The sequence below is a fragment of the Babylonia areolata genome, chromosome 18, assembly GCF_041734735.1.
Source record: "Babylonia areolata isolate BAREFJ2019XMU chromosome 18, ASM4173473v1, whole genome shotgun sequence".
In the NCBI taxonomy this organism is placed as follows: domain Eukaryota; kingdom Metazoa; phylum Mollusca; class Gastropoda; order Neogastropoda; family Buccinidae; genus Babylonia; species Babylonia areolata.
Window position 1 is genome coordinate 35,996,662 of NC_134893.1, and position 20,465 is coordinate 36,017,126.

The 20,465-nt window shown below is 41.1% G+C and overlaps 1 protein-coding gene across 1 annotated transcript in view; it reads right to left on the reverse strand.

Moving 5' to 3' along the window:
* The window catches only part of LOC143292714 (tyrosine-protein phosphatase non-receptor type 23-like), a 47,924-nt gene extending 28,559 nt beyond the window's left edge, over window positions 1-19,365 (reverse strand). The window contains 20 exon segments of the mRNA XM_076603234.1: window positions 3-939; window positions 1,532-1,751; window positions 2,317-2,592; window positions 4,181-4,374; window positions 5,288-5,439; window positions 6,474-6,631; window positions 7,722-7,926; window positions 8,452-8,543; window positions 9,284-9,423; window positions 10,810-10,875; window positions 11,551-11,665; window positions 12,276-12,355; window positions 12,738-12,796; window positions 13,993-14,151; window positions 14,552-14,713; window positions 15,146-15,280; window positions 15,729-15,855; window positions 16,498-16,625; window positions 17,583-17,657; window positions 19,254-19,365. Coding sequence (XP_076459349.1) covers window positions 3-939; window positions 1,532-1,751; window positions 2,317-2,592; window positions 4,181-4,374; window positions 5,288-5,439; window positions 6,474-6,631; window positions 7,722-7,926; window positions 8,452-8,543; window positions 9,284-9,423; window positions 10,810-10,875; window positions 11,551-11,665; window positions 12,276-12,355; window positions 12,738-12,796; window positions 13,993-14,151; window positions 14,552-14,713; window positions 15,146-15,280; window positions 15,729-15,855; window positions 16,498-16,625; window positions 17,583-17,657; window positions 19,254-19,340 — 3,567 coding nt within the window. The 5' untranslated portion in view covers window positions 19,341-19,365.
* Window positions 19,366-20,465: the final 1,100 nt, after the last annotated feature.

Consider the following 20,465-nt stretch of genomic DNA (forward strand, 5'->3'; position numbering starts at 1 on the left):
AGGCTGCAGGGACCTGGCATCCACTCTCTGACCGGACTGGTTGTAGACATGCATGGAATGAGGCGCATGCTGGCTGGCCAGGCTGACTGGGTCATGAGGCCTCGCCTGAACTGGAACACCACCAGGTAGCTGCTGGGCTGTAGGATGCACCTGCTGGTATTGCTGCTGCCCTGTCGGCAGGTTGTGTCTGCGCACCCCCTACTGGGTAATACTGTTGCTGGTCTGGCTGCTGGTACTGCTGCAGAGGCTGCTGGAACCGCTGGGTTGCTGGCAGCTGTCCCTGCTGGGGAGGGGTCCCTGGTCTCAGTGAAGCGGACTGGGCCAGGTGGGGGGGAAGGGAATGCCCCAACTGACTGTACCCGCTCTGCTGGGGCTGTGGATAACCAGACACTCCCGGCGAAGGGGAGGGGGATGATGAGACAGGAGACGGACTGGGTGAAGGTCTCATCATGGCTTGCTGGTTCTGGATCCCGTAACTCACTGGATACTGCCGTGAGCCGCCTGGCTGGCCGGACATGGCTGGATGGGGCTGAGGAGGCTGCTGCATCCCAGGATGCTGACCCATGGTCTGCGACAAGGCAGCTGCTGCGTTCTGCGCAGTGCTGGTGACTGCAGACACTGGCGGCGCATGGGAGGCTGGCAGTCCGGGCGGCATCTGACCCTGCTGGAAGGACGCCAAGGATTCCGAAGCGGAGGGTGACGCCAAAGCCTCGCTGCCTGGCACTCCTCTTCCGGCCGCAGGCATGCCTCCTCCATAGCCCCCGAGCTGAGAGGCCAAGTGGGGTGGAAGGGAAGAGAAGCCGTCCTTGGTGGCTGACAGGTATGACACGTCTGGCAGGTTGCCTTGCTGTGGCTGAAGGCCCGGGGTCACCTGGCAGGTTGGCTGTCACGTCGGGGGGAGGGGCGCCACTGGGCTGACGTATGTCTGCTATGGTGGTCCTGTGCAACAGAGAAACCACTTGTGTCTTGGGTTTGTTTGTCATGTTTATGTAGTAGTGTCTTTGTGTATATAGATCTTTATCCTCTTGTACGCCTTCATGTGCTGTTGTATGCCATTATGCGATATTACATGTGTTTTTTTCAGTGCGTAAAAACCCACAACACAGACTTTGCACAATACAAGTATCACTATATATCATGCCTCCTTGAAGTAAGCAGGAGAATCTGAGTGCACTGATTCAAATCCCACACTCACCAATATTTTCTCACCCTCCACTACTAGATCTTGAGTGGTGGTGTGGATGCTAGTCATTTGGATGGGATGATAAACCAAGGTCCCTTAGGCAGCGTGCACTTAGCGCACATAACAGAACCCATGGCAACAAAAGGGATGCCTATGGCAAACTTCTGTAGAAAAGTCCACTATGATTGCAAAACAAATTACATTTGCGAGAAGAATAAATAGGAAGAAAAAAAAGAGTGGTGCTCTCACTGTCGGATGAGCTCTCCCTTGGGAGAGTAGCCCGAATTTTGAACAGAGACAAAATGTAATACACTATAATACAAAATTATCCAATAGATAGCTGCTCACCTGGCAGAGGGCATCTGACCAGCGGATGCCACATCTGGAGTGGACCCTGACACTGTTGCGTGTGGTCCGGCCCCTCTGTAACCTTGGGGCCCAGCGGCCAGCTGCTGCGGACCAAAGGCAGCATCTGGGGGCATGTGGGTCAGGGTTCGGTGCTGAGGGGAGTCAGAGGCGGATGATGAGGCCAGTGATGGAGGACCACTGAGGCTTGGGTCTGGAGAAGCTGTGTACAGGCAGGGTTGTGAGACATCTCCGAACTCCTGCGCAGGAAGTGTGTGTGTGTGTGTGTGTGTGTGTGTGTGTGTGTGTGTGTGTGTGATGTGCATGTGTGCGCGCACGCTTGTGTGTGTGTGTGTGTGTGTGTGTAATGTGTGTGTGTGTGTGTGAGTAATGTGTGTGTGTGTGCGCGCACATGATTTTGTGTGTATGTGGATAAATAAATAAAACCATGTGTTTAAAACTAGTATAAAAACACCCATATCCATTATGAAGGGGTGTGGTGGGAGAATCCAACCTGGGGGGTGAGGGAAATTGCTTCTGAAGAGTTAAGGTTAATCCCTGGGGGTTACTCCAGGCAAGTCTACATAAACCCCAGCGTTAATCTGGGCCAGCTAGATTTCACCCCATGGTAAAAAATAAAAAAATAAAAAATCCAAGGGGATACAAACAGTCTGCTACATCAGGCACACACACACACACACACACACACACACACACACACACACACACACAAATCTTTGCAGATAAACCTTTTCAACCCAACACAAACCGTCACCACCCACACTCACCAGGAGGCAAGACTTGCCGAGATGGTGAGGACGCCTTGGGTCCAAAACTCTGAGGCTTCATGAATGGAAGGAAATCCTTCAACTTGGGTCCCTCAAAAGATGGTGGCAGTGCCGCTGAGCCACTGGGCCCTACAGGAGGAGGGGCCGCCATGCCCGGGGGCAGCTGGGGGGAGTCTGCCAGCGGAGGTGTCATGACAGGGGTGGAAGCAGGCGTTGGGGTGGTAGGGGTACCCGGCTGACCGGGCTTGGGGGCAGTTGGTCGAGAGGGAGGTGGCACTGCAAGAAAAAAATAAAGCACCTATATTGAATTGTATAATACGTACTAATTTTGTTGTTGTTGTTGAGACTGGCCCAAAACACACAAAGAGTGGCAGTTCTTCATTGCTGCCCTACATGCCAGAGGCCATAATAGACAGTCATTTAGTAAGAGAACTTTTTTTTGTCACGACATATTTTCCTGTGAGAAATTCATACTGCTCTCCCCAGTGAGTACATATCACCACAGTCTGGCACCAGCCACCCTCTCCTTGTTTTTGTCTGAAGCTGCATTTTTTGTAGGTGTGTTTTATTATCAGAGTGGATTTTTCTCCAGAACTTTGCCAAGGACAACTCTCTTTCCTGTTGTTTTTTTTAAATTTTTAAAAAATTTTTTTATGTGTGCTAAGTACATGCTGCATATGTGACCTCGGCTTATCGTCTTATCTGAATGACTAGCATCCAGATCATAACTCAAGGTCTGGTACAGCAGGAGAAAATTCTTGAGAGAGTGGGATTCAATCTTCCACATGCTCAGATTCTGTCACCTCCTAGGCGGTTGGTACCACTGAGCCACCACTCCACTATTTTAACCCTTTGACTGCTCAGCCTTGGTGAAATTACATCTGTTGTGGCATGGGTTTGAAGTGCTGCCACTACTTTTTGTGCACTTATGGTTGATGAAAATGACTTTACTAAACAAAAAGCAAAATACAGTCCCAAAAGCGAGTAGTCAAAAAGCAGAGTGGTGACTGACAATGACATCTTGACCTGTAAGCTGTGTCTCATCTCAGTGATGTGACAGCCCTTCACTGACCAGCATGCTCATCAGGAGCAGTCACAGGGTTTAAAAACAAACATCTTCCGGATGGGAAAAGTTTGTGTGCCCAGATTCAGTCTTGTGAGTGGCTAGATTCAGTCTGTCTTTCATTATTAAAAACAACAACAACAAAAACAACAACAACAGAACACTGGCACTGGTTTTGTTCTGATACATGATAAACCTGTTACTTCTGAGGTTTAGAGTAAACAGATGCAACCACTACAAACTCAAGTGGGCAGTTTGACTGCAGCAAGCTTCAACTGTTAAATCACTCATCTGTCTCAACCTGTCTTTCTTTCCCAACCATCTATCTCAGTGTCTTTTTTTTTCTCTGCTCATCTGTCTTAACGTATTTTCCCACCCACTCATCTGTCTTAATGTCTTTTCCCCCCACTCATCTGTCTCAGACTCTCAGCAATTTTTTTTTTTTTCACTTGACATCTGTCTCACTCTCAGTGTCTGTTTTTCCCCTGCTCATCTGTCAATGTCTTTCTTTTCCAGTTATCTGTCTCAGTGTCCTTTTTTTTTTTTTTTCACTAATCTGTCTTCATGTTGTTGTCAACTCTGGGTAGAAGCCGGCCGCAGTCCAGAAAAAAAGAAAAGAAAAAAAAGCATTTATATAATGTTCTTTGCAATAACACACACACACATGCACAGAGATACACACACACACACACACACACACACACACACAAACACATGCACACACACACCAATCAACACACACACAAACATGCATGGAAACAAATGACATGGACTCACAGAACACAGACACAGCACACAGACCTTTGGGGGCATACTTGGAGGCGATCATGTCCCGCTCCTCCTGCCGCACCTTACACTCACTGCGGCACCTGTCCAGGGTCTTGGTGACGGCCTCCTTCAGGCGGCTGTAGTAGTCCTGGCCCTTCTTGGACTTGCCCAGCAGTTCTTCATACTTCTCAAAACACAGGATCAGATCTTGGATCATCCCTTCCCGCCTGGAAAAAAAAAAAGAATTTAAAAGCTTACAGGTCCCATAGCCTTTTGCATCCCCTGTGTTTAGGACTCTGCGGCATTGGAAGGCAGGGTCTAACCCTCTCCTTCCCACCTAGAAACAAAAGTATGATAACATTCAGTTTGCTTTCTTTTGTCCAATGGTGAACTGGATAACCAAGTGTTTTATATTTATTAATTACATGTAGCAAAAAGAGGGTTACCTTGTAATAAGGTCTTGGTGCAAATTCTGACATCAAAAAAAACTTTTTTTTGACTGATACTGTTTGTATTTGTATTTCTTTTTATCACAACAGATTTCTCTATGCGAAATTCGGGCTGCTCTCCCCAGGGAGAGCGCATCGCTATACTACAGCACCACCCATTTTTTTGTATTTTTTCCTGCGTGCAGTTTTATTTGTTTTTCCTATCGAAGTGGATTTTTCAACAGAATTTTGCCAGGAACAACCCTTTTGTTGCCATGGGTTCTTTTACGTGCGCTAAGTGCATGCTGCACACGGGACCTCAGTTTATCATCTCATCCGAATGGCTAGCGTCCAGACCACCACTCAAGGTCCAGTGGAGGGGGAGAAAACATTGGCGGCTGAGCCGTCATTCGAACCAGCACGCTCAGATTCTCTCGCTTCCCAGATGGACGCGTTACCTCTAGGCCATCACTCCACTATAGTGTGTAATCAAAATAAGTAATCATGTATTGCACTGTGCATTTCTGGGCGCATGGGTGCTCAAGAATATCCTACCTATGCATATAAGTCAAAGTAAAAAGATTGTTATCACAAATAGGAACAACCAAAAAACAATGTACAGTTTAAAAAATATAATGCCTTGTATTCCTTGAAGAAACAAAAAATCCCAAGGTCACAGTAGCATTAGCAGTACTAGTAGTAGTATACTCACTGGGCAGACTGTTGGGTAATGGCCTGCCTAAGGGAGGCAAATCTGGCATTAGCATCAGTCAGTGCTCGCAGAATGTTCTCCTGGGCGTTCAGGTTCTGTCCGATGTAGCCGATCAGAGTGTCATGCTTCTTCAGTTGGTCCTTGTAAACAGACTGAAACAGGCAACACCACCTTCAAGCTGAACTGTGTATGAATTCATATTGTATTGCATTGCATTGCATTGCACTGCACTGCATTGTATTGCATTGTATTGTATTGTACTGTATTACTCTTTTTTGTCACAACAGATATCTGTGAAATTCGGGCTGCTCTCCCTAGGGAGAACGCATCGCTACACTGAGAGCGCCACCCATTTTTTTTTGTTTTTTCCTGCCTGCAGTGTTTTTATGTTTTCCTATCGAAGTGGATTTTTCTACAGAATTTTGCCAGGGACAACCCCTTTGTTGCCGTGGGTTCTTTTACATGCGCTAAGTGCATGCTGCACACGGGACCTCGGTTTATCGTCTCATCCAAATGACTACCGTCCAGACCACCACTCAAGGTCTAGTGGAAGGAGTGAAAATACTAGCGACTCTGCCCGGATTAAAACCAGTGTGCTCAGATTCTCTTGCTTCCTAGGCGGACACGTTACCTCTAGGCTATCACTCCACTATTCATTACAGAAAAGGAGATGGGAGGAATATCCCAGAGAGAACAGATGTAAGAGAGATCGAGAACCGAGAGAGATAGAGAGAAGTGGTTGCCAGGTATCAGTGGTGTCCACATGATCAGAGACTACAGGGTAGAAGATCACCTTATTACCAATTTCTTATTGTTATTAGTTCCCATTTTGTAAAGCTTTTTACTTTTATTCATGAAGCAAAATGCATATATATGTGTCTGACCATATAAATTGGCACAAAACCTTTCATATTCAATGAAGTTTTAACAATACATAGAGTTTCAATGTATATCATGAATACAGCAACACAATGAACGGAACAAACACATTAACATCAACAATTACCAATTCCTTCGCGCGTGTGCGCTGAAAATAACTGATAATAAGAGCAAAACGGTGACATCTCTTGTGAAACAAAACAGGACAAAACAGACAAGCAAAACGAAGAGACAACAAAACGTGTTATCACACGCCAAATGGGACAAACAAATAAACAAATGTGATAAGACGACATGCGTCACACACATCTTTGATGGAGTCAGCAGCCATGAGGACGGTGGTGATGTCGTCCTTCTGGATGTCGTCCCTGAACTGTTTCTCCAGCTTGGCCCTCTGCACCTTCATCTCCTCCACCTTGCCCAGCAGGCGCCGCATTTCCGTCATCACCTCCTCGTCTTCCACACCTCAACATTCAAAAGACAAGCCAGCCTCATTGTTTATGTCATGTTCACCATTCCCAACGTTTCAGTTTCAATTTCTCAAGGGAAACTTTGTGGCTCATGATTACACAGAGACTCCCTACTTCATGCTCATGACTACACTACTCTCTTCTTTATGGCTCAAAATTACACAGACTCCCTTCTTTAATGCTCAAAATTACATTCAGATTCCCTTCTCTGTGGCTCATAACACATGGACTCACTTCTCTGTGGATGATAATTACACACAGAATCACTTCTCTGTGGCTCATAACTACACACAGACTCCCTTATCTGTGGCTCATAATTACATACAGACCCACTTCTCTGTACTATGGCTCATAACTACAAAGAGACTCCCTTCTCTGTGGCTCATGATTACACATGGATTCACTTCTCTGTAGCTCTTAATTACACACAGAGACTCCCATCTCTGTGGCTCATAATTACACACAGAGACTCCCTTCCCTGTGGATCATACTTACACACAGACTCCCTCCTCTGTGGCTCATAATTTACACACAGATTCACTTCTCTGTCACTCATAACTACACACACAGACTCACTTCTCTGTGGCTGATAACTACATACTAACATACTCTGTTCTCTGTGGCTCATAATTACATACACTCACATATCTGTGGCTCATAATTACATAGAGACTCACTTCTCTGTGGCTTATAAATTACACACAGACTCACTTCTCTGTGGCTCTTAACTAAATAGACTCCCATATCTGTGGCTTTTAATTATATACAGACTCATTTCTCTGTGGCTTATAAATTACACACAACTCCCTTCTCTGTGGCTCATAAATCACACACAAAGACTCACTTCTCTGCGGCTCATAATTACATAGACTCACAAATCTGTGGCTCATAATTACGTACACACTCACTTCTCTGTGACTCATAACTACACACAGACTCACTTCTCTGTGGCTCATAATTACACACAGCGACTCACTTCTCCGTGGCTCATAAATTACACACACAGAGACTCCTTTCTCTGTGGCTCATAATCACACAGAGATTCACTTCTCCGTGGCTCAAAAGTTACACACACAGAGACTCACTTCTCTGTGGCTGGGCTGGTGGCAGCTGAGCCTGCAACTGGTCCGGGGGCAGGGCCAGCAGCTTGAGGTTGGTGATGTGGGCGTTCATGGCGGTGTGCAGGTTGGCATTCAGCTGGGAGCCCTGGGCGTGCTTGTCCGCGTGGCCCTCGCAGTCCTTGGCCAGACCCGGCAGCACTGAGCTGGGCATCTTCTTGCCAAACTGTTTCTGTACGTGACACACACACAGAGGACCTTTTCTGGTAGTGTTGTGTTGTGTTGTGTTGTGTTGTGCAGTGTAGTGTTGTGCTGCGTTATGTTGCGTTGCGTTGCATTGCACTGTATTGTACTGTGTTCTGTTGTGTTGTGTTGCATGTACTGCACTGCACTGCATTGCATTGCATTGTACTGTATTCTATTGTATTGTATTGTGATGTATTGCACTGAAATGTACTGTACTGTACTGCATTACGTTGTGTTGTGTTGTGTTGTGTTGTATTGTACTGTATTGCATTGCATTGCATTACATTGTATTGTATTGCATTGTATTGTATTGTACTACTTGTTTGTCATAACAGACTTTACACAAAATGCCCAATTTTCCAAATTCTCTGTTCTGTGTGTGTCGGTATATGTTTGTGGGAATGTATGCATGTATACATTTACATTTGCACAAATATACACATGTGTGCATGCATGGAGCCTGCATGCTTCCATCTGCAAAGTATAACAATGATTCAATGAAATCCTCTACCTCAAAGTCTTCTGACTTCTGGGTGTCTTCGGCGATCATGTCCTGGATTTCCTTTATGCTCATCTCAGCTTCTGTGGCAAGTCCCGATACTCCTAGAGAAACGAAAAACAACAACAACAAATCATCATACTGGTCAAGACAAAACTCCACTTTTTATCAGGGTTACAAAAGGTTGTGGTTCTTATGCATCTATGACTGGATTATTGTTATTTATGCATGCTTTATTTGCCTGGTTCATGAGGGGCTTTTGCCTCACAAATAAAAGTATAGGTGGGTATGTGGTTTAGTAGGTAGGTAGAAAACAAGCCAGTTACACAGATAGATGGAAAAATGTAGAAAACCCCCATGGTTCATGTGTTACGACTGTCTCTCCTTCACACATGCGTGGATGCTTGTGTGCATGTGTGCGTGTTCTTGTGTCTTTTATGACTGACTTGATGTGTTACTTCTCAAAAGAACTCTGAGTGGTTAGAAAGAGCTATATAAATGTACTGCTATCATTATCATTAACACTATTATTTTGTGTGGTATGTACAATTACTGAATGGCTGTTTAGAGGAGGGAGATTCATAACGGAGGTACATTCTTCTTCTTCTTCTTCTCTTCTTCTTATTAACATTGTTATCACCATCATTATTAACATAAATATCACTATAATTATCACTATTATTATCATTAGTATTCTACTTCTTCTCCTCCACTTTGCTGTCACCATCTCTGTGATAATCATCATCATACTGCTCAGTGCCTAACATGGCATCCATTCACTAATCTTATCATTATCATTACTATTGTTATCACTGCTCACACTAACCATCATGACAAAACATACCTGACATGGCGTCCACCAGATCTTTAATAGCGTTCGTGCGAACGCTCATGGCAGCACACTTCTCCAGCAGCTCTTGAGGAAGTCGATCGGGCAGCTGCTCAAATGTGGAGGGGTCAATCTGCAGTGAGGTCATGAACTGCCTGCACACAAACACCAGAACAATCCACAATTATGTCACAATGATGTCACAAACTGTTTGCACCACCACCAAAAACAATCCACAATTATGTCACAATGATTTCACAAACTGTCTGCACAACCACCAAAAACAATCCACAATCATGTCACTATCATATAAACTCTCTGCACCACCAAAAAAACAAAAATAAATATTAAAAAAATCCACAATCATGTCACTATCATATCATAAACTGTCTGCACAACCACCAAAAACAATCCACGACTACGTCACAATGATGTCATAAACTGTCTGCACAACCACCAAAAACAATCCACAATTACGTCACAATGATGTCATAAACTGTTTGCACCACCGCCAAAAACAATCCACAATTATGTCACAATGATTTCCCAAACTGTCTGCACAACCACCAAAAACAATCCACAATTATGTCACAATGATGTCACAAACTGTCTGCACAACCACCAAAAACAATCCACAATTATGTCACAATGATTTCACAAACTGTCTGCACAACCACCAAAAACAATCCACTATCATGTCACTATCATATAAACTCTCTGCACCACCAAAAAAACAAAAATAAATTTAAAAAAAATCCACAATCATGTCACTATCATATCATAAACTGTCTGCACAACCACCAAAAACAATCCACGACTACGTCACAATGATGTCATAAACTGTCTGCACAACCACCAAAAACAATCCACAATTACGTCACAATGATGTCATAAACTGTTTGTACCACCGCCAAAAACAATCCACAATTATGTCACAATGATTTCCCAAACTGTCTGCACAACCACCAAAAACAATCCACAATTATGTCACAATGATGTCACAAACTGTCTGCACAACCACCAAAAACAATCCACAATTATGTCACAAACTGTCTGCACAACCACCAAAAACAATCCACAATTATGTCACAAACTTTCTGCACAACCACCAAAAACAATCCACAATCATGTCACTATCTTATCATAAACTCCCTGCACCACACACACACACACACAAATAAATCCAAAATCATGTCACTATCATATCATAAACTGTCTGCACAACCACTAAAAACAATCTACAATTATGTGACAATGATGCCATAAACTGTCTGCACAACCACCAAAACAATTCTCCATTAAATTACAGTGATGTGATAAACTGTCCAAGAACAGGCCTCACTTCCATACCCAACACACATGACACTTCAAAGCACATTGCTCTGTGTTGAATCACATAAATAAAACTTTGTCTAATACTAGCATCAACATATGGCATCTGAAGTTGATTCACAGGAATAAAACCTATCATTCAGGTTGTGAGATACTACATATAAACCTGTTATCCAGGTTTTAAGGTACAAAGTATAAATAATACTCACTCCAGCTCCACGTTGGAAGTTTCAATGTTTTCCATGACAGCTCGTAAGAGTTTGGCCTTCTCTTCACTGAAAAATTGCACACTCACTATTATTTCAAGGTGCACAACTCGAGTATCTTAATTACTTTTTTCAATCAGGAAGAGACTGAGAAGCAAAGAGGGACATAGCACAGAATAAGAGAGATACAGAGAGACAGACAGGCAGAAAGAGACAGAGGGAGTGGGGGTAAAAGACAAAGACAGAAAAAGACGAGTTATAATCATCACAACATTTTTTTTTTAAACAGGACTCAGACAAAAAGATCTTTCCTGTCATTTTAGGAGCACAATCCTACCATATCCACACAAACATGACACATCCATGATATTCAAATCAACCATCCTTATCAAATGACTTCCACTACCATCATCACACTAATCAAAACATAATTCCACTTCTAAAATCATACATTAAAAATAAATAAATAAATAAATAAAAAGACAGAGAACAGGAAAACAAAACAAAAAACAAACAAAAAAAAACAAAACAACAAACAATGCAAAAACAATGAAGAACCAAAAACTAACACAAGCACTGCCTCATAAACACAAAGGTACCTAACTACAAACCAACACCCTCAGACAAACACATATACACCCCAACATGCATACACAACATGCACAGACACACAGAGAAATACATGCTCACACAGTCACACACACACACATATATGCACACCCCACATGCACACACCCACCCCACCTGTAAACAGAAGAGGCCTCATGAGCTTCCATAGGGACCAGTTTTTGAAAGATGTCAATACCAGAAATCTCTGGATCCGCTGGATCGAAAGGTATGCCTTTTACAAGAGGTGCACCTGCAAACCAGAATGTTTATTTCATTTAGCGTTATCTATTTATTCATTCTGAACAAAATTTAATAACTGAATTGTAAAATAAGATCTTTCCAAGCAAGTTTTTTTCTTTTGTTTTTTGTTTGTTCTTTTCCTCAGAGATTATCATTGTACTTTAAAGTGTATAGTGTACAGTCTGTATGTGTGTGTGTGTCTGCACGCACATGTATGTGTGCATGTATTCTGTTCTTTAAAATATAGAAGCATTGACTGCTAAACAGAAAGAATCACTGGTAAAAGGTCATTAAAAGAAAGGTGAAAATCTTACAGAAGGCGAATAAAAACAATGTTACTTTTGTGATATTCATGTTAGAGTCCATTTCACACAAGCATTATTCAGGTGACTTGCCAAAATCCAAATGACTATCATCCTGAAACATCATCCAAAGATTAAACTTTAAGATAATACTAACTGGACAGGTCTTTACCATTCCATATCTCCGAAAACATCCCAACTACTTCATCTGTTCGATTTGAGAAGAGGAGCAACAAAATAACAACAAGCCAAGTAGAGCAAACCGATAGGCCTACTTTGCATCAGTTTGACATGGTACAGTATATGACACCAAAATACCTTTAACTTCTGGCAAACTGTCAAGAGGAGGAATCTTCTCATGGTAGATGAAATCGTTGTCTTTCTGCGCCGATTGCAACCTGGAAACAATTGTGAATACCGTAAACAATGATGGTAAAATGCCTGATGCCGATGCTAATCCTGATGAATTTCACTTCCTTTTCTACAGTATAAAGGAAACATTCATAACAAAATGCATGCAGAATAATAATAAAACTGAGTTGTTTAGATAAACCTGTACTTTATCTGTAAACTGTAAAACTGCCTCCAAATCTTTTTAACTGAATCCATAGCTAAAAACATTATCAAATCTGAAAAACAACAACACAGGAACACTTACTATTTTATTTCAAAGAATGAGTGTGAGTACTGCACATGTTTACATTTGTGTGTGTGTGTGTGTGTGTGCGTCTGTGTCTGTGTGTGAGGTGCAGAGACCTAGCAAAAGGAAAAAATACTCACTTTCCTCCAACAACATCCTGGGCAAACCGTAAAGCTTCCTGCATTTCTGGCACTTCATTCTGAAAAGCACATACATTTTCATGGTGTATCAGAAAAAAACCCCAATCAATTCTTGCAAAGAAAGTGGAAAAGAACAATTGTGGAGAAAAATAAACAGTGATATATACAATATCAAACTGACATAAACTAGACCTATCTGTTTGCCTTGCTTGGCCAAATCATGCGCGGCTGACTGTGATAAGAGACATGGCCATGTCCGGTCCACTCTAGCCAATCAAACACAATAAACAGCTACAAGCAATGACTCATTCCTATTGAGCCAGGTTGTCAACACCATCTTGTCAGGTTTTGTGCTCTGCCTTGTCTAACGCATTCGCTGGATTTTCATGATGTTCATTTGGCCTGTTCTTTTGCATGCAGCATGTTTTTACAACCTTTGTGCTATCTCTGACGTCGATTCATGAGGACAAACAAGAGTGAGAGAAACAGAAGAAAGTCAATATACAGGTAAAGATTAAAACAGACTGACTGATACATGAATGAAAGATACAGAAGAAAATCAAAAGGCAGGTAAAGAGTGCAACAGACTGACATATACAGACAGGTAAAGACTGCAACAGACTGACATATACAAGAGTGAAAGGTACAAAAGGAAGTCAAGAGACAAGTAAAGATTGTAACATTCTGACAGATGGAGACTGACTGAGAAACTGTAGCAAAAACTGAGTATAATGTTGTTGAGACCAAGGATAGTAGAAACAAACACTGAAATAAACATGACTATAATCATAACAGTTTTACGAACAACTAGATTAATGTGGAACAATCAGGAAATGCCCATCCTATTAACAGCTGACAACTGGCACCGGTTACTGATTGTTACTGACACCATAAATGCAGCGTTATAATCTTCATTCAGATGTTACATGTGATATCAGATATTGAATTTCCATCACCACATTATACCATGGTAAAAAGAAAAAGAAAAGGAATTTGTTTTTCCTCAAATTATGCTAAATTTACTATACTTAATGTAACCCACAGATGAATACTTCAGCAGGGGTCCAGTTCCTGCCCTGTGCAAAACACAACTCCATCCAAGCAGCAGAATTGAAAAGTAGCTATGACTAGTACTTTAGTAGCTGCCCTTAGTATATTACCTCCCTTCTGTTTAAATGTACAGCGTAAAACCTGGTTTCGTTTCTTTCCTTTTCATATGTTACTGAGTTCAGGTATGGCTCCACATCACACACACCTTGGCAAGTTTGACAGATTCGTTGAGCTTGTCCTGAGCAGCCTGGAAGTATGCTAGCCGTTCTCCCCACTTCTGCTGCTCCTCTGACTGCTTTCCCATGTAGTAATGGGTGATGCACTGGTAGAAGGCAATCTTTAGTTCAATGCGTTTCTTCCAGTCCTGACGGGTAGAACATGCAGAGAAGAATCACATTATCATCATATTCATTTCATTTCAAGCTGCAAAGGCTTTCATGGATGTATTTTATTGCTGGTGATGTGTGCGTGCGTGTGGGTGTGTGTGGGGTGTGTGTGTTTGGGTGTGTGTGGGTGCATGTGGGTGCATGTGTGTGTGTGTGTGTGGGGGGGGGGGTGGATGTGGGTGTGTGGGTGGGTGTGGGTGTGGTTGTGCGTGTAGGTGTGTGTGTAACTGAGAAACGTTTTGGCCTTTTGTAACAGTTACACATTCACAAGCAGCCGCATATAACACACACACACACACACAGAAACACACACACACACACATGCACAAACGTGCACAATCATACTGACAAGTCAATACCTCACGATGTGCTCCATACCTTGTAGCTCCGTGAGTTGATGATTTGTTCAGAATTGCACTGGTCCAGGTTCTTGACCGACAGTCGGTAGAAATCAACCACCTGGGCTGACACTTTAGCGGTGATGGTGTTCTTTCTGCTATCAATCATGGACTTCTCCAAGATGCATTCCTGGGCTTGAGCCTGAAGCAGATGAAAGAAACCCATGCAGAACCCAACATGTATACACTAAATTCAAACACTACAATGATGTTTGAGTCTCCAAACAAATCTGCTTTAAAAGCGGTCAGCATGCATGCACATACACAAACACACACATGCACACACACATGCACACACACATGCACACACACACGCACTCACATTGTACACACACACACACGCTAAACTATGATGGTTGAGTTTCTGAACAAATCTGCTTTTAAAAGTGGTCAGCATGCGTCAACACTCTCTCTCTCTCTCTCTCTCCAAACTATGATGGTCAAATCTGAAAAATACACACTACAAACTATAATGGTTGAGAGTGAACATATTTGCTTTAAAAAATGGCAACACACTCACACACACACATACACACACACACACACACACACACACATACACACACACACTTACCAGCATAACATTGACATGGAAGGTGAGGTATTCATGGGCCATGTCTGTGCTCATACTGGAGCTCCCGAAATGATCACGAAGATGCTCGAAGGCCCAGGCAGCACATTGAAAATGGGTACACGACACCTTCATGCCCTGCAACATACAAACAATGAAGCATTAGAACAGATGCTCTGAGAAGTCTACAAGAAAGTGAGAAACTAGACATTACATTGGATGCTGTGAAGAATATAATAAGAAAGTGAGAAACTAAGGTTCTGAACAACTACTAGCAGCTAATGTTTTCTCTGATGTTTCACACACACATACACAAAAAGATATATCAAGCAGACTACAAATTTACACACACACACACTTACACACACACACACACACACACACACACATTCTACAAATTTACAATCAGCCACAGAGTAAAGATTGAACTAACCAGTGCTGTGAATTTGAGCAGCATGAAAGTGATCACAGTATATCCTTTATAAAAGAGACCCCTCTAAACCCCCGGACACATGTAAATCAACCAACCAACCAATCATCCATCTATTGCACAAAACCAAAATCATCAACACAGCTATATTCTCACCTCTGCATTTTGCCTTGTGTCGATAGCTCCCAGGTTGGAATGGAGAGCTCCAATGTTGTAGAGAATACAGGCCTGTTCAAACTTGATGTCAGCAATGATGTGATCTCTACCTGTCTGGTTGTCTTCCCTGGAAATATTTAACATCAATAGTACCGTAAGGTGATGGCTATGAATGTGATACCAATGAGTATTATGTTCATATTTCTTATATATGTTTGCTCCATAGTTATACTATAATTTTCAAGTCATTTTAATTACAATTTCTATCATAATGCCTTGCTGAATTCTGAAATCAAGTATAATTACAGACAACCAAACTCTATGGGTTTTTTGGGTTTTTTTGTGAAGATGCTTTCTTCTTCGTCATCATCAATATTATTGATAATGTCATTCAGTATAAATTTCTATTGACTGACCTGCATTACTGTTCTGTTCTGTGTTTAAATCACGGTCTGAGTCTGCAAATATTTCATCAAGTACTTGCTCTGCCAATAAACGCTGATGCCTGGCCATAGTTAGTGCAGAAAATAGTGGAAACCAGTCAAAAACCAGTCAAAAACTGTTCAAACATTACTGATGCTAGCCAGAATTATCTTACTATTCCAGATGTATACGCAAAATTTACAAGCACTCAACACTGGTTTCATGATCAAGATACATGGACCAAATATTGCTCAGGCACAGGTGGAAAAAGCCAGCCAGAAATGCCTGAACATCAAAAGGGCATAGGGTGTAATGAGTTGGAAACCAGTTGTTGTTTTTTTATTACCATGTAAATGTGATGGCAGCCTCCCCTCCTTCCCCCATGGGAAATCGTCCATTCATCAAATGCAGCTGTGCATAATACCTCTTCAAGGTTGCACAACCGACAAAGTCACGAGTCACGTGAATGGCATTCTGGGGAAAAGAAATATACCTGTATTACACGAGATATATCAGATGAGAAAATCAACAATCTTTCCACTGAATGAATTTAACCCTCCTGTTCTCAAACAGATTTACTAAACCCCAGATGACTTATAAGAAGAGACAGACTACAATACATGCACACATACACATGCACGCACTCACGCACACACACACACACATATATATATACATACATAATATATATATATATATATATATATATATATATATATAAAAGAAAATCAATAATCTTTCCACGGATTGAATTTCACCCTCCTCTTCTCAAACACACACACACACATATGTGTATATATAGAGAGAGAGATACTGTATTCATATATATATATATATATTATAATACTTGAAGATAAAAAGACAGGATTTTAATAACGAACAAAACACACGATCTGTTGAATACCAAAAAGACCCAGTATGGCATAAAACAGACAAATGAAATAAAATGTATGCATCTACACACAAACTGTAATCTACAAACCAAAACTGTGACAATCCATGAATGCAGTTTCCTGTTATTTATTCATATTTTAATTTCATGCACAATCAAACTGCTTTATCAAGAAGTAGCATACACAGTGACACACACAATATACTCTATCAACTGATCATCTCACAATTTTTTTTTAAGTTAGCAAAGTTGAGTAACATTTTGAAATTAAACTCAAAGTAACCAAATCCAAGCACTCTACCTTCAGTAATAGTTTTGATATGATTCAATACCTAACTCTGTCCTGTAAGTGTAATCAGTAAACTTTGCAGCCTCAATCATTTCCTAATTATATGCTAAAACTAGAACTTATCTAGGATAGCGACAACTGCTTGTAGTTTTATGTTAATTATAAAACTGTAGTAAAAAAACAACAACAAAAAAACATGCATACAATCTTATTTGTAATGACTGACAGATTTGTCTTCTCACAAAATTACCTGTCTAAGTTGATCCAGATCAGAGAAGTTCTTATTATATCCAGCTGGATCTTCACCATAATGATCCCGAATGTACTGAAACAAATCAAAACATAATTACTGGATCAGAAAGTTTTACAGGCTAAAAAGTTGATGCTGTAAAACTAATTCTGAGGTATAGAAACAAATAAATATCATAAAATGTATGCATGATGAATAAAGTCTATACACAATTTAGACACTGGAGTGATTACCTATTCTATATAATTCCTATGGTAGTTATCATTTCACGATCACAATCACAATGTAAGAAAGATGTTTAAAACTGTTCATAAAACGTCAACAAAGCACGTTCCAACTCAGAATTTTATATGTGCATTATGCACAAGATAAACGTTAGACCAGCTGACTACTTGATACCAGCAAGCACAAGAACTAGGCCAAGCCACAGGCAGAAATTCAGATACAACCTAAGTCAGAATCCTCTATGGAAGTCCCTACCAGCTACAGTTGCTGATCAAGGCTCCTTACTTGGCATCCTTGAAACAGAAGCTCCACAAGCTATCTTTATGATCTAAGAATTCTCTCCACACAAGATGGGTAAATAGATCAGGGCTGTCCCGGCTGGGACTTGTCCCCAGCAACCAAAACAGTGGCTGGATTGGCTCTGCTGGAGACGTGAAAAACTGGGGATCTCTTTCTCTCTCTTTTCCTGTGTGTTTTTTTATAACTGCTAACCAATTTGAATTTGATTTAATCTGATTTATTTTCAGTTTTCTCACAAACATGTTTGCAACACTGTACGATCATCAAAGTTGATGGCTCAATTTATCTATTAAGATTCAGATTCAGTTATATGTCTTCACTGTTCACACATGTATAAAGTATATTTTATTATTTGAGTGTTTGTTTCAAACACATGATCACAAACCAATGACCAAAAAACTTTTTTTTTTAAATCAATGATGATTTTGTTAAAGTTTGTAATTGTTGTTTAATAATCTAATATTTGAGCAATGGCATAGAATGTTCTGATTTTGTTGATGATTTATTAACATTTTTATACTGCCAGAGCCTAAAATTAAAGCTGCTGAGGCAGTAAAAAGATTTAATTATATAAACATATTTGACTGATACTGATGCTGTACATATTTGACTGATACTGATGCTGTACTTTGTTTTTCATTGCCACATGATCTCTGATGAAAATGTCACCCAACAGTATAATAATAAAATTATTTATATACATTCATGCTATGAAAGTCAAAACAACAACAACGACAACTAGCACTGACACAAACACACACACAAAATGTCCAGCAGACGATTATAACAGGCACTGCCGCAGCAGCAGCATTTGATCATATGACCATCATCACAGAGAATGTCGCAATGTATGTAGCAGTGGAACTACAAGTATGAGATCGTGAATGCATGTCGATTTATTCCATTCAGTTCAGCAGCACTTTACGTTGTAATTAAAATGCAACTGCGCTGAAATAGACTGGTTAAATGGAACTCGTGATGATTAGTCCGAGAATCCGTCACATTCACACTCACAGGCATTCATTCATTTCCATTGAACAATCGAGTATTGCGTTTCAATACGATCAAGGAAATCAAAGACGTATCAGAGATGGCATGATCGAATTAGACATAGTCTGAATAAATTCAATATTGACCCTGAAATACCTTTTTCAATGTCGGTCCAAAATCAACATATTCAGGGCTGTGTTTCAGTTCGAAAGCAAGCATCGGCAGACGAGGCACAGCCTCCATGTTGGTTATTTACAAAACAATGTGTGGCGTATGAATCGGAACGAAGATCACAAGGGCAGAAAACTCTGAGCCTGTTAACGCTCAGCTGAAAATGAGTCACCATGTCATTTTGGAATATTGCGTTTTTATGTCCATACGAAATTAAATGGAATAGAATGTTGCCAGATTTAGATTTCCTTCTGTTGTTGTTGATCTCTCTCTCAGACTCTTGTTGGTCTGTTCTCTCTCATTCTAATTTTAACAATTTTTTGCGTATTGGCCACGCCTAGTGCTGTTTCTTCTTTTTCTGTACATCATTATTTACCTCCCTCCTCCTTCCACATTCCTTTCTGAATCTCTGCCTATCTTTGACATGCAAAGGGCATTCAATGTGCCTATATTGACAACAATAATAGTACACAACACCGGCTGTTGTTGTTTTTGATGGATGTATGCATGAATATTTCCATTTGTTGTTCTTCTCCCATTCCAGTATTGTTCGACACAATTTTTTCTTTGATTATCTTGTATCATCTTGTTTGATAAATAATCTCTTAGAATTTAAATTAAGTATAGATATATATATTTTTTTAAACTGAGTCAGTGACAGATTGCAACAAGTTTTGCATGGAAAAATGCGCGTTTGTTTGAAACTTAATTACCGTCAGTGATTCCTGTACACTATAGAAAATTAAAATTAAAATTAAAAAAAAAGAAGTATAATCCCCACGTGCGTCCTTTTTTGTTTTTTGTTGTTGATTTTTGTTTGTTTGTTTGTTTGTGGGTTTTTTTCGCGTGCATTATTTTGTTTTTTTCACATCACACTTCACTTTTTTTTTTAATTCCTTCGCGGCATCAGCCGGTTTTCCCGGGGGCACTGACACGGCCGCCGAGGAACTCATTGGTCCGCGGGCGAAGTGAACTGACGGAGCCATACAGGCATCATGCCCTGAATTACCATGCTATAAGGAATCAGCCTGACATAGAGATAGCGCGGACACTCACACACACAGTGCACACACACACACACACACACACACACACACACACACACACACACACACACACACACACACAACACACACACACACACACACACACACACACACACACACACACACACACACACACACACACACACACACA